Source organism: Poecilia latipinna, unplaced genomic scaffold (genome assembly GCF_001443285.1).
Source record: "Poecilia latipinna isolate Pla-1442-1.1 unplaced genomic scaffold, P_latipinna-1.0 Scaffold1344, whole genome shotgun sequence".
NCBI classification, from domain to species: Eukaryota; Metazoa; Chordata; class Actinopteri; order Cyprinodontiformes; family Poeciliidae; genus Poecilia; species Poecilia latipinna.
Genome location: NW_015113960.1, coordinates 132,166 through 145,245, shown reverse-complemented (window position 1 = coordinate 145,245; position 13,080 = coordinate 132,166). Strand labels below are relative to the sequence as shown.

The 13,080-nt window shown below is 38.9% G+C and overlaps 1 protein-coding gene across 1 annotated transcript in view; it reads left to right on the top strand.

Moving 5' to 3' along the window:
* LOC106961867 (probable G-protein coupled receptor 158) overlaps positions 1–13,080 on the top strand; it is a 47,829-nt gene that overhangs the window by 13,283 nt on the left and 21,466 nt on the right. Inside the window, exons 5-6 of the mRNA XM_015055935.1 lie at positions 10,996–11,105; positions 12,135–12,373. Coding sequence (XP_014911421.1) covers positions 10,996–11,105; positions 12,135–12,373 — 349 coding nt within the window. The remainder of the gene's footprint in view (positions 1–10,995; positions 11,106–12,134; positions 12,374–13,080) is intronic.

The following is a 13,080-nucleotide window of genomic DNA, read 5'->3' as shown; positions in this document are numbered from 1 at the left end:
GCACAACCAGAGCTAACGTGGCGGGTTTTAAACTCTTACCTAGAGTTCCTCAAAGGATCATAATTCCTCACAGTAGGTTGAGGTAAATATCCATACAGGTCAGCCTGAGTCCAGTTTGAGTGAAAGCATGGCGGCCGCCAGGCTTATAATACACTGGGGGAAACCCTGCAGTGCAACTTCATGTTTTAAAAGATAAGTTGAGCAGGTTTTACTTTGTTTTTGACCTGGAACTGGTCAGTCAGATCAGATCAACTTTACGACTAACCCTGGAAGTAATTAAGTTTGTCAGAGGTATCACATCCATTGCTGCTGATATGGATGACTCTGTAATCATAAAATACCTCACAGACTGCTGCCTGAATGCATCAATTTCTTCAAAGTACAGACAAACAACTAAGTAGGCCGAGGAGCCAGCGTACAGCACGGAAAGTACAAGAACAGCACAGTGTGGATGTAACCAGCTGAATCAGAAGCACCACCCACAGAATCACTCATCAGATCGCTTACATGTGGCATGAAGTAGCAACAGATACGGAGCGTTGCTGTGATGATTCGTCTGTGATTTTAGATTTGGTTGACATGTCACTAGGCCGCCTTTCAACTTTCACTAAAGCTATTGTGTTCTTCACTTGACAATCTAATGAATGCTGAACTGATAAGCCAAGTTGGAATCTGACACAGTTTGAGATGTGGGACAAGCTGACTCATGTCACATGCTAGCTAATACAGTTCTTAAATGACTTGTTTGTGTGTTTTTGTTAGGTTTGTGTGGGAGACGAGTGGGAGGATATGGCAGAATGTTGCTGCTGACTTCATTGTTACTTTGTCTTCTGTGTTGTTTTTCTTCATTTCTGTTTTGTTTCATGTGATGCTACAAAGTACTTCGGGTCCTACAGAACTTTTGGTGTTTGTGCACTGATCCACTTTTTTTCACTTCCGATACCGATACAGGTATCTCAGGGTTAGTATGGGCCGATACCGATCCAACAGAAAAACAGTGCTGAATTGACTTAAAACGTTTTTGTTTTTTTTAAACACAGACATAATGTACTGTATTACAAATGTATTTAATAACTCTGCACCAGTACAGCAAATTTAAATACACAAATAACTTAACAAGCTTGGCCAAACATGTAAGAACATGATTTGTTTAGTCAGTGCGATTAGGAGTTAAACAAATGAGAAAGAAACTGACAAAGACGATAGGTTGACTGTCTTGGTCAAATGTGTAAAAATAATCTGCAGCAAACCATCTTTCAAAAGGTTGAGAAAGTGCAATAGATAGATCTGCCCTTATGGATCGGGCACAATGTCACCAATACCCGATGTAGAATATTTTGAATTATTAGGGCCAATGCTGATATTGATATCAGATAGTTTCATCTGTAGCCCATGAGTCTCATACTTGAGAAACACTAATGTATAAACTATATCTTCAGTTTCTATGTGACTTTAACTAAACAAACCTTCAGTATCAACCTTTCTCTAGCATGAGTGTTGCAACTTATGCCACACATACAGTGCAGCTCATAAGCTCCACTGCTACGTAAAAGAGACCTGATCTGATTCTAATCTATGCAGACTCTCTGTCTGCATTGATGAAGATGTGTTCATTGAACAATAGGAGTCCTGGTCTCTCATAATGTGTGTGCAGAGGATTAAAGAGTTGCCGATCATTAAGTTTGGGAAAAAAACAGAAATTTTGACCCCCATGGCAAAAATTTCTTGCATAGTTGTATGTTGTACAACACACCCTATAGTGAAATACACATCATTATATTTTATTATTCTAAGAAGTTCATACATTTTGTAGATGTAAAATAATTTAGCAAGATTTCTTCTGATAGAATTGACATCAAAATGATCAAGTCAGCCTTACTATTTAATGGAAGACGTTAATTTTAGTCGATCATCTGCCTGGTTATGCAGGTTTGTGGATGGTGATGGTAGCATCCACATACTAACCATATATTAGTAAAATTGTTCAGTGACAAAGAAGATAATAAATCAATAATTACCAGTATTGTCATAAACTGCTTCATTATAAATGACAAATAACAATAGGTTTGTTTTATAAATGCTTGTACTGTGATGAGAGCTCATTGTGGGGAAAACCAAATATGGAGTTTTTGCTTCATACTATTGCATAACCATCGCTGATCCAAACTGACACTCTGGGCATTTGAACAAAAGACAATCCCCTATGGAGCTGAGAAAGACAAAAACATGGAAATGGGTTTATATTTAACACAAAAATCTGCTGGAAGATAAGCATCATGTTGCACAGTCGGTTAAAAAAGCCTAACTTGTGTAGCTAGCGATAAAGAGAAAGAACTGTGGGGTGCTGACCTCAGGTGGGACACGGCCAATAAAACCAAGTGTGTCGCCATTGATCATGAAAAACTCATTCAAAGTCCAGTGTGTTAGAAAAGTTTTCATGGCCTTAAAAACTTTTCAGATTCTCGTATGTAACAACAGCAAATGTAATTTATTTTATTCAATTTTTATGGGACTAAATAAAAAAAGGAAAAGGAAAATTTTTATTGTATGTGTGCAAACATATAACGCGCAGGAGAACAGCAATGTTGGAGTATTGACTCAAGAAAGACAGTCACAAAGAGAAATGGTGTATGAAAACAGAATAAAATTAATAGTCCATAAATACTGCATAAAACAATAAAAAACTAAAATGAAGACAATGTACCGCATAGTTGTGAAGTAGAAAGGAAATTGTGTACAATAAGAATATGAAAAGTCTCACACATCTACAACTTTTCTCTTCTTCTTTGGAAAATATCTCAAACTCAGTCGGATTGGACAGAGAGCGTCTGGGATTGTCGTTGCTGAAGTCTCGGCAGAGATAGTTAGATTTGAGTGTGAACTTTGACTTGGTCATTCTGTTTAGCTTCATCCAGTCCACATCACTTTGGTTGATCTATCGCATACAATAGATATACAATACAACAATTGATATTTTTGGTTGCTCTGAGACTTATTCAATAGGTCCTGCCTTCTTGAGCTGCGGCCCACTGTCCATGTGCCCAATGTCTGTCTGGACAATAACAAAGAGCAGGACAGCTTAGCTATGAGTGTTCCTCACTTAGCCAGGCTTTGTGGTGGGTGGGTGCCATTGTGCTATGTGTGTGTGTGTGTGTGTGTGTATTTACCATTGTGCCCACAGAGCACCTGCTGTGCTGAATCAGAAACTCATCTTTAGAAGGGAAACAGATGGAGGAAACCTGCATGTCGTGTTAACAGGGAGGGAATTCACTCTCCTTATCAGAGAGCTCTCCTGTCCGCCAACAGAAAGCTTATTGGCTGGATCTCAGCCATTTGAAGGAAAAATTGTAAATCCTTTGAGAAAAGAGCTTCATGATATTGGTTTTGTTCTTTTGAAAAAAGTTACAGTCCCGGTTTTTATGTGTTTCATAGTAGAGTTTAGATTTATGGTCCGAGCCCGACCCGAATCCGTCAAAAATTATTTGCTCGAAGGCCGGCTGGTGTTGGGCTTTTGTGTCGTATAGGCCTGCAATACATTCAGCAGAGGGAAACCCAAACGAGAAAACACAATATAAAGTTGTGTTAATCTAATCATTATAGTCTAAGTATAGACATTATAGTCTAAGTATAGTTTAACCAAAGAAACATAAAGTGGGTAGACTGCAACAAGCTCACTGAACTGCATGCACACATGATTATGAGAAATTCTTGAATCTCCCATGGCAACCATTAAGCTGTACAAAACACATGGAGGGATCTGGCACCGCCTCCATGGATGAAGCTCCTCCTCAGGGCTAAGTTTTCAATCTATCAAGTTTCTGCCTCACAGAGCCCGTTTCCCCCACGACTTCCCCACTCAGCTCCTTCAGACTAGTCATCAATAATTAGCAAATATCTGGTGGAACTGCACATCTACTTAGCTCATTGTACAACCTCCTTCTCAGTGCAATGCTGGTAAAAATGTTGATGTGTTAACTTCCTGAAGGTGGAGTTTCAGAAAGAGCAAACATTTCTCAAAGAGACAAAGGCCCAATTTCAAGGTGTTAATTTATGTAGCCAAATTCCTTATATTTGAAATATACAACTGAAGATAACATAGTTACTTGATTGTGTTACAAAGTGATGTTGTGTGGCTGGAAAAGACATACTACTTCCTTTATGGTTATCTAAAAACAAAAGCTGTAAAATTGCAATTAAAATAACATAATACTAAAGTGATTTAATAGGGTCGGATTGGGCTAAGATACATTGCCTGTAGGTTTGGGTAAAGTTGGGTTTTTTAGACCCAATCTTAACTCTATTTCATTGTGGCATTGGAATGGCACTACACCCAAACAAACACCCAAACTCCAGGTGTATGTTTGGGTGTTTGCTATGAAGTCATCGGTGAAGGTGGGTCCATCCTTATGAGATCAAACCTATCTTGATTTTTTTTTTTTTTAAATCCGCCAACTTATCCTTTTCTCTCTGCACCCCAAGGATACCTCCAGTCCCAAAAATAGTCGCACTAAAATATCCTGCCACTTTTATGTTCACACAGTCGAGTGTTATCTCCTCCCTCTGCGCCGCTACATCTCACCATCTTTTTTTTTTACTGTACTTCTCAGCATCTTCACTGCTTGTCTCAAGCTCATCCCTGCCCTTCACGTCCTCCGTGTTTCTCTTTTATAACCTCGTCTGCATGTTCCTTTTCTGTCTGCGTCCTCTCCTCCAGTCTCAACATTTGTTGCCAGAACTTATTTCCTTCTCTTTTTTTTCCTCCTCCTACTTCTTTCCCTCTGCCGCTACAAGTCTTCTCAGCTGTAGCTGTACCACTCCGGCGCTCAATGCATTTTTAAACAGTCCATCAAGTCCTGGCACAACTTGTTTTAAAAATACCTCTGCTGATTAATTGATGGAGGAGACTTCAGAGGTTGGAGGCAAACCAAGACGGCCACCTTCTCTACTAGATGATATGAAAAAAAAAAAATAAATAAAAGCTGTCTGCAGTTTCAGCATCCTGGCTCATAGTGATGAAGGGTTTGATCGGGCTTGGGACAAATATCTGTGTGTGTGTTTTGGAAATGTAAGGAAGGAGTTACATAAGAATTCAGAGGAGCTGATGGGCAAAATCAGAAACAAACAATGACAAAGAACAAAGAAAATAAGCACAATGCTTCCTTACTACAGATTTCTTTTATGATTGCTTTTTGTTATGCCAAAAATGTTTCAACTCATAAAGAAAATGTCAAAATTAGACGTAACTTTTTGAAAAGATTTGTTTTAGATTTGTTCCTGGTTTAACATACAGACTCAAGTGACAAAGTTGCCTCCTCAGCATGCAGACAGGAACTTCAGAGTCCTGCTAATGATTCAGAGGCACAACTAAAGGTTTACCTGTCATTTAGATAACCTTTTCTGTAATAAATGCAATCAAAATTTGAAGAATTAATTTCCTACTCCCACAAATTATCTTTGTCTGCTGTTAAAATTAGTGACAATTTTTTAAAATAAAAAACAATATCTCACAGCAGTGTAGATAATGATATTACCATGTGATTTTCTTGCTTTGTCAAGTTTGATTTTGATTGTAACAGCAACAATAAATGACAAAAGTATATCAAAGTCAAGCAATAAATAAATTTCACACTTTTAAAATCCTGTCATTTGGGTTTATAATAGCTTGCCACACAATGACCACACACAATCAGAGTCATACTCTAAGCTCTGTGTAATTAAAAATTGTAATCCTTTAGCTGCTAAAGGTGGGATTCAATTTAATTACCAGCACTTTGAGTGATGCTCATTAGTTTAAGAACATCACTCTTCAGGCTCACTTTTTTTTAAAATTAAAAATAGAAATTATTTTTTTTCAGTTTATTTGTATAGCACATTTCATCAATAAGGTAGATCAAAGTGCTTTACATAGTAAAATCATCATTTGAAAACATCAATTATGAAACAAGCAATAAAACATACATTTTGTTAAATGCCATCAGCAAACTCATACACATAAAATGTACTAAAATATTTTCTAGCTCTTATTAATCAAAGGCAATTTTAGCCTTGATTTAAAGGAACGCAGTGTTTCGCTTGTTTTTCAGTTTTCTGGAAGTTTGTTCCAGATTAATAAAACCTTAATGCTGCTTCTCCATGTTTGCTTCTGGTTATGAGGATGGGCTACTAGGGATTCAGTGATTTATAAACTAACAACAGTATTTTAAAGTCTTTTCTCTGAACTACTGGGAGCCAGTAGAAGGATCTTAGAAAAGGGGTGATGAACACTATTTTCTTTGTTTTAGTCAGAACGCCAGCAGCAGCGTTCTGGATCAGCTGCAGCTGGAGGATTGAGTTTTTTAGGACATGTTGCAGTAATCAGTTTGACTAAAGATAAACGGATTTATGAGTTTCTCTAGATCTTGCTGAGACATTAGTCCTCATGGAAATGTTCTTCAGGTGGTAGAAGACCGACTTTGTAACTGTCTTTATGTGGCTCTGAAGGTCCAGGTCAGAGTTCATCGCTACACCCAGATTTGAAGCCTGAACACTTGTTTCTAGCTGTGATGATTGAAGCTGTGTGCTGACGCTATGCTGTTCCTTTCAGGTCCAAAGAGAAGCTAATTTAATTCTTAGTGTCAGAGAAGCTGCGACAGCCTTGGTGTACTTTCCTCTACAATGTAAAGTTGGACTTTAAAAATATTAGGAGATCATTTTATGAGACTCATTGTATGATGTTCCAGTTTCTTGTTGTTGTACCAGATCCAGCAGCTTTGACTCCGTTTGTCACGTTCCTGCTGAGGAGCAGAGCCGGCGTGTCAGAGTCGAACTTGAAGCGAATATGCCGACGACGACTCAGACAAGCAGTGTTGTTATGACAGTCTAACTGCACGCTGATCCACACTTTGGCAGCATGTGTGAAATCCATCCCGCCAATTCCACGACGATAACGAGGAGGAAATAAGCTTTGGATTAGTTCCCCACTCACGATCCTGTGACATTTGCTTTGAGTCATCTCTTACTCGTAACATCTTCCGTAGCTACATAATTTCTTGTCAGATTTAATATTTTTCTCATTTCATCATTTTTGTCTTCATCCCACAGTCTCTGAGCCGCTCTCCCGTCGGCCCGATGGAGCGCGCGCGGTGATTCATGTTCCTTATCTCGTATTAGCTCCCCTTGTGTCCTAATGCATCTCCCAGCCAGACTGTTGCGTTCACAAGGCTGGCTCGCTATTTTGTTGGATTTGTCACACGTGTTCTGCTTCTTTTCGGCGGAAAAACAGCTTACAGGTGTTGGTGTTACTTAAGCCTCATTACACAGTATGCTCGGCGTCTCTTGAATGCCAAGACAGGAGGGGAGCGGAGCTTTTCCAGTTCTTTCATTTTTCACTTTATTCTGTGCAGTTTGTGCTGTTGCAGTCGTGACTTCGGGTTTCTGCAAACTGTGACATTCGGTGGAGAAATCCGACCGTACGCTCAGGGCCAGCACAAGCCTGTTTAGGGCCCTAAGCAGATTTTATTAGGTGGCCCCCTTATACCAACATGTCAATATAAGATGCTTTATCGTTCCAAAGCTACTCTATGTGTGAAAGACAGTGATTATCATTAGATAATTTGTAATTAGCTTACATCATACCATTGTTTATAATGACTATTGATTAATAAACTAAAAACAGTTATTTGGATTTTTGAAACACAGAGTGGTATATAAGTGTACCATATTATTTCATATTTGATGGTATTTGAACATAACATCAGCTGATAAACAATGCATTTACAGTAAACAAGTTAACAAGTTTGATATCTTATATTTCCCCCAACAGTGGCAGCAACCATCCACAGGAAGAAATTAACCATTATTTGTGTAACAACTATAGTAACTATATAGAAATTGCTTTTCCATGTGTAATAGCATTTAGTTTGTATTATTCAGTGTTACACTGTATACACTGATCTTTGAGAATGTGTTCTAGTGTTTTTACGCCACTACCACTCTATTACTTGAAAATGGTCTCAAAACAATGTTATCATTTATTGCAATAACTTCTGGGACAATTTATCGTCCAGTGAAATTTGTTATAGTCACCACTGCCTACAATTGACACAACCATCAGGCATTATATTTTGACCACCTGTTTAAATAGTAGGCTGGTCTAATTTCAAAATAGATACTTTATTTATCCCGAAGAGGAAAATTCACAGATCCAGTAGCATCAACATAAATGGTAAAAACACCAGAAATAAAATAGAATCAACACATATAAGACACAATAATAATAAAACTACTAATTAGTGCTGATTGGTTGAGGCATGGATCTTTCTAGAATCCTGTCGGTGATTTAGTGGTGAATGATTTATGTCCTGTAAGCTGGATGCCCTTCATGCATCACATCTCTTTGTACAGCACATCCCAGATGCACAACTGGACTGAGAAGTGGGGAATTTGGAGAGCAAGTAAACACTTCAAAGTGGATGCAGCTTCTGAAGCATTTTTGGTTTCTGGCAGGGTGTGTGTTTTCCAAACAGAGTCGACAGCCGTCAGGGAATATCGTTTCTGCCTTGACTGATCCCTGAAAAAGAAGATAAAAAACATTACTCCTAAAGAGAAGTGAGTTGTTGGAGTAACTCCCGCTATCTAACTTTCTTCAAAGAGGAGGCTATGGGCAGGAAGGGTCTCCTGTAGCAAGCTGTGATGCAGCCAATTGGAAGAAGCTTCTGATTGAAAACACTTTTACTGAATTATTCTTCTGGAAAGAGGATGCACGGGGTTATGTAGTTAAGTTTGTGGTACATTAAAACGGTGTAATGCACTGTGTATTATTTTAAACTTTTACTCAATGGCTAACTTTTGGCTGTGGCGCATCTAATGCGCTAATTAGTGCTATGGAGCTTACCAGAAATTTTCTGCCCTGTAAACAACCGTCTTCGGTCGCGAAGAAAGAAGTGCCAAGCCAAACAAGATGGCTGCCGATGTTAATTTAATATTTTAAAACATGGCCAAAATGAGCTGAACGGCTTTGTTAATTTCCTCTGCTGCCATTTCTAAAACTACAGAAAATTGATCTCATTGTTCACAAGTTCTCCTTCTTTTCACTGATTGGTTAAAATTATCCCAGCGAAATCCAAGCCAGTGAGAGAAATACAAGATTGAGCAGTGAAGGGAGATGACAATCAAGCAGAACTGCATAGGAAGGTAACGGCCAAGCTAGCTTCGTGAGTAGCAATGGAAACCTGAGTCTTCACAGCACCAAGACCAATGCTGTAATCTGTTTTTCTGGCTAAACTTTCTAAATCAAACGTTTTTTTCTTCTTTTTTTTTTTCTTCTTCTCCAACTCTCAAACTTTGCTCCAAGTTACCTTACATTTACCTCCGGAGTCTGTGAGCTCCTACAGAAACTTTAACAATCACATACTTCCTTCCAAGCATTGCCTCAGGGGGAGGAAAAGGGTGTGGTAATTTTCTTTGGACTTCCCTAAACCGCAGAAATAATGCAAATTCCTGAAAGGGTCAAGCAAAAACGGTCAGGAGGGGGCGTACCAATTAAGTGACTGATCCAAGCTCCATTTAGTTCAGAACAGAGGCCGCTGGAGATTTAATACACGGCATCCTGCTGAGCTGCACGCTAATGAAGTGAAATGCAGAAGTGCAAATGGAAGCCATGATTTTTCTCGGTATGCCAGACTCGCCTCCATTAGCCTCCATTGCACCCTACTTCAGGTAATAGTTGGAGGAAAAAAAGTCTTTACATCCGAATAGAAGAAGGTGAAGCAATGATTTATGAACTGTCACCAAATTCAAAGCTTTGTGACAAACTGGAGAGACGATTCAAGACTGGATCAGGTCAGAACATCAATATTTATTTCTGGAAAAACGAGAAGAAAACGCAGAACTTCGAGTGAGATTTAATGTCGTGCCCTACATATAACCCACATGATGCTTTCAGTCGATGTGAGCTGTGGAGGCGTGAACTCTCTGTGATGCCAGGTCTGCCTCCAGCTCTGCTTCTCTCATAGTGAACACTGCGTTTCTGTTTTTTCTTCTTTTTTTTTAATGAACTACAGAGAAATGCGATATGTGTGACATTATATCACTGCAAAAACACAAATTTTTTTGGTCCAGTTTCAAATATTCTAAATATCTTAGAGTATTTGCAATAGTGCACTATTGTTTAGAACTAGTTGTTTAAAAAACTAGTTGTAAACAACAGAACTTGTTGAAAAAATTATTTCAGCTTATTTCTCTCATAACAAGACATGTTTTCCATGTTATAAGTGAAATAATCTGCCAGTGGAAGTAGAGCTTTTTTAAAATCAATATTAAGGAATTATTGACTTCAAACAAGTACCGTCATCTTTCTGGAAATGTACTTTTAAGTTAGTTTAGTCTGTTACTCCTTTTTTAATGAAATGTAAGTTAAAGTAGTTTATTTCAGCCTTACTTCTGATGCTCGTTTTCTGATTGGCTGCCGGTTAAATTCATTGAGCTGCTTTGCTTCTCAAGAAATGGAAAAGTTTCTGACAAGAAAAAGACTGAAGGAGCTCTACCGCGAAGGACATACAGCTGCAAAAATCCATAAGAGCTGTGGGAATAAAGTAAAATTTGATATGAATTTCAGGGGGTTTTGATGAAAGTTTGCACTATCTGGTAGTAAAGTCATAGTATATAATCTGATAATAAGATTGTCAGCCACAGGATTCGTGCCCATCAAAAATCAGAAGGTATGAGGCAACATTTATACTAAACAATTGTAACAATTGTTGAATAGTGAATAAAAAAACATAAAGTTAAACTTAAAGTTTGGGTTTCTTTACATATTTTGTAGCATTGGTGGTGGGCTTGCCTAAGGGAGTCCCCAAACAAAAGCTAGTGCTGTTTGGAGGGAATGTGGCATGAAAAAGTTAAACCAGAACTAGAAACTAAACCAAAAATATTCTGAAGATTTAAAGTTTTTGCAGTGTACTCGTGAAACCCGACCTCGGTCTGACCCAGAATGCCTGTGTTTGTCTGTCGCTGCAGGTGATGATCCTGTACTTCAACCCCAGCGTGTTCCGATGCATCCTCCTGAGGTGGGTTCGCCTGCTGGGATTCGCCATCGCGTACGGCACCATCATCCTCAAGCTGTACAGGTACGGCTGAGTTAATGACAACATAGAGCGTAAATCAGTATCTGAGATGTTTCTCTCTTTTTTCTTTTTCTATGAATTATTCTGATGGTGATATTAAATTGAAAGCAAAAACTAAAAATAGGCAAACCCCACTTCTCACTCGACGTCTTCTATCCCACCATCTCCTCCGCTCCTTTCTCTGTTTCAATAATTCAGCTCCCTCTCACAGATTGCGTGCTTTCTTAGCCGATACGCACATTTAAATTGCACATCAGGTCTGATCTTTCCACGTCTGCTTGCATTCATACACACACACACACTCACACTCTGGCTTCCTAATCTGCAGCTTGGAGCAAGTATTACTGAGCTGGGAGAAGGAGGTCAAAGATTGGCCAGAAAGTTCTCTTGGCAAAATTACCAATTTGACTTTTTTTTGTATTAGCTTGTTGGATGGAAAGTGTTCCTCAGGGGGAAGAAACTCTTACAGCCTGAGCGGTCCGGCTGGATATCAGATGAAACGGATTTGTCAAAGTCCGGACTGCCAATGATGAGCATTATAAACAGAGAATGACATATTTTTCAAACTTCACTGCTTATTAAAAGTATTGAAATTTTGAGATGCAGGCCACACACAAAGTTATCCAAAACTGTGTGAAAAAAATAATACATAGATGTAAAAGTACACCAAAGCATGAAGGTTCACTTTAGCTGGACTAGAGAACATTAGTCAGAAAAGCTCGAAGGAGAAGCTGCAGAGATTTACAGCTCAGGTTGAGGTTCAGCTCCGGATCTGTCCGTAGGAGAACTATGAGATTTTCACTTCACAAATGTGGCCCTTGTCGAAATGTGGCAAGACAAAACCCTTAAAGCTGCAGTATGAAACTTTTAGAAAGAAATGGATATGTTTTCTGTGGGAACGTCAACTGAAGCAATAGTCTAATAATACATGGACCAAGTAAACTGAAAATGTTGGATAAAACATCTACTTCTCAGCTTTTGGAAATAATCTTGGGAGTTTTTCCAGATTCAGACCGTGTTTCCTTCCCTCAGGGTCCTGAAGGTGTTCCTCTCCCGCACGGCCCAGAGGACGCCTTACATGACCAGCTGGCGCGTCCTGCGGCTGCTGGTGGTGATCCTCCTCATTGTGCTGTGGTTCCTGGTGGCCTGGACGTCGGCCGTGTGCCAGAGCCCGGAGCTGAGTCGCAGTCTGATAGTCGCAGGCTTCACACCAGAGGGGATGCAGTTCAGCATGTGCCTGCTGGACCGATGGGACTACATGATGGGAGTGGGTGAGTGTGTGTGTGTGTGTGTGTGTGTGTGGGATTTTTTATTTATTATTTTTTTTGGCAGTTTGGTCAAGAGGAAAGTCATTGATTGGGTAAAATTTGTGACCCTGACTTCCACGCTTGCGAGTCAATTGTAATCTCGTTACTTTACCAACAACTGCTTCGTCATGGGAGTTCAGCTGAGAAATGTTTGGAGAAATATAAATCTAATAGAGAAAAGGTCAAGGGGTATTTGTGTTTTATTTATGTTTGTACATCAAAAAGTTTTCATCAGCTCATGTCACTACCTCATCACTGTCCGTCGAGATTAAAGCTGCAACTAACGATTATTTTAGCAATCAATTACTCTGATGATTAATCGATTAATCAGATTTTTTAAATTGCCACATTCTACAAATTATTCATTTAACCTCTTTATAAAATATTAGAAATACATCAAAATAAACAAACAATTCTTTAAAAAAAAATAAATAAAAATATTAAAAATCAATTAATCACAATTAATCTTTTCCTCCTGTCTTCTGCTAGCTTGGCATTTCAGTTTCTTATCTCTGGGTCTTTTAAGGTGGCTTTCATGGTCCATAAAAAAACCTCAAACACTTGTGTTAAGGTTGTTGGTCAGCTTGTAGAGTAAAGTATCTCTTGAGTTTTTCACCACTTCTTGTCCACGTCTCTTCACATATATATTCACCGATGCTGAGCCCGATGTT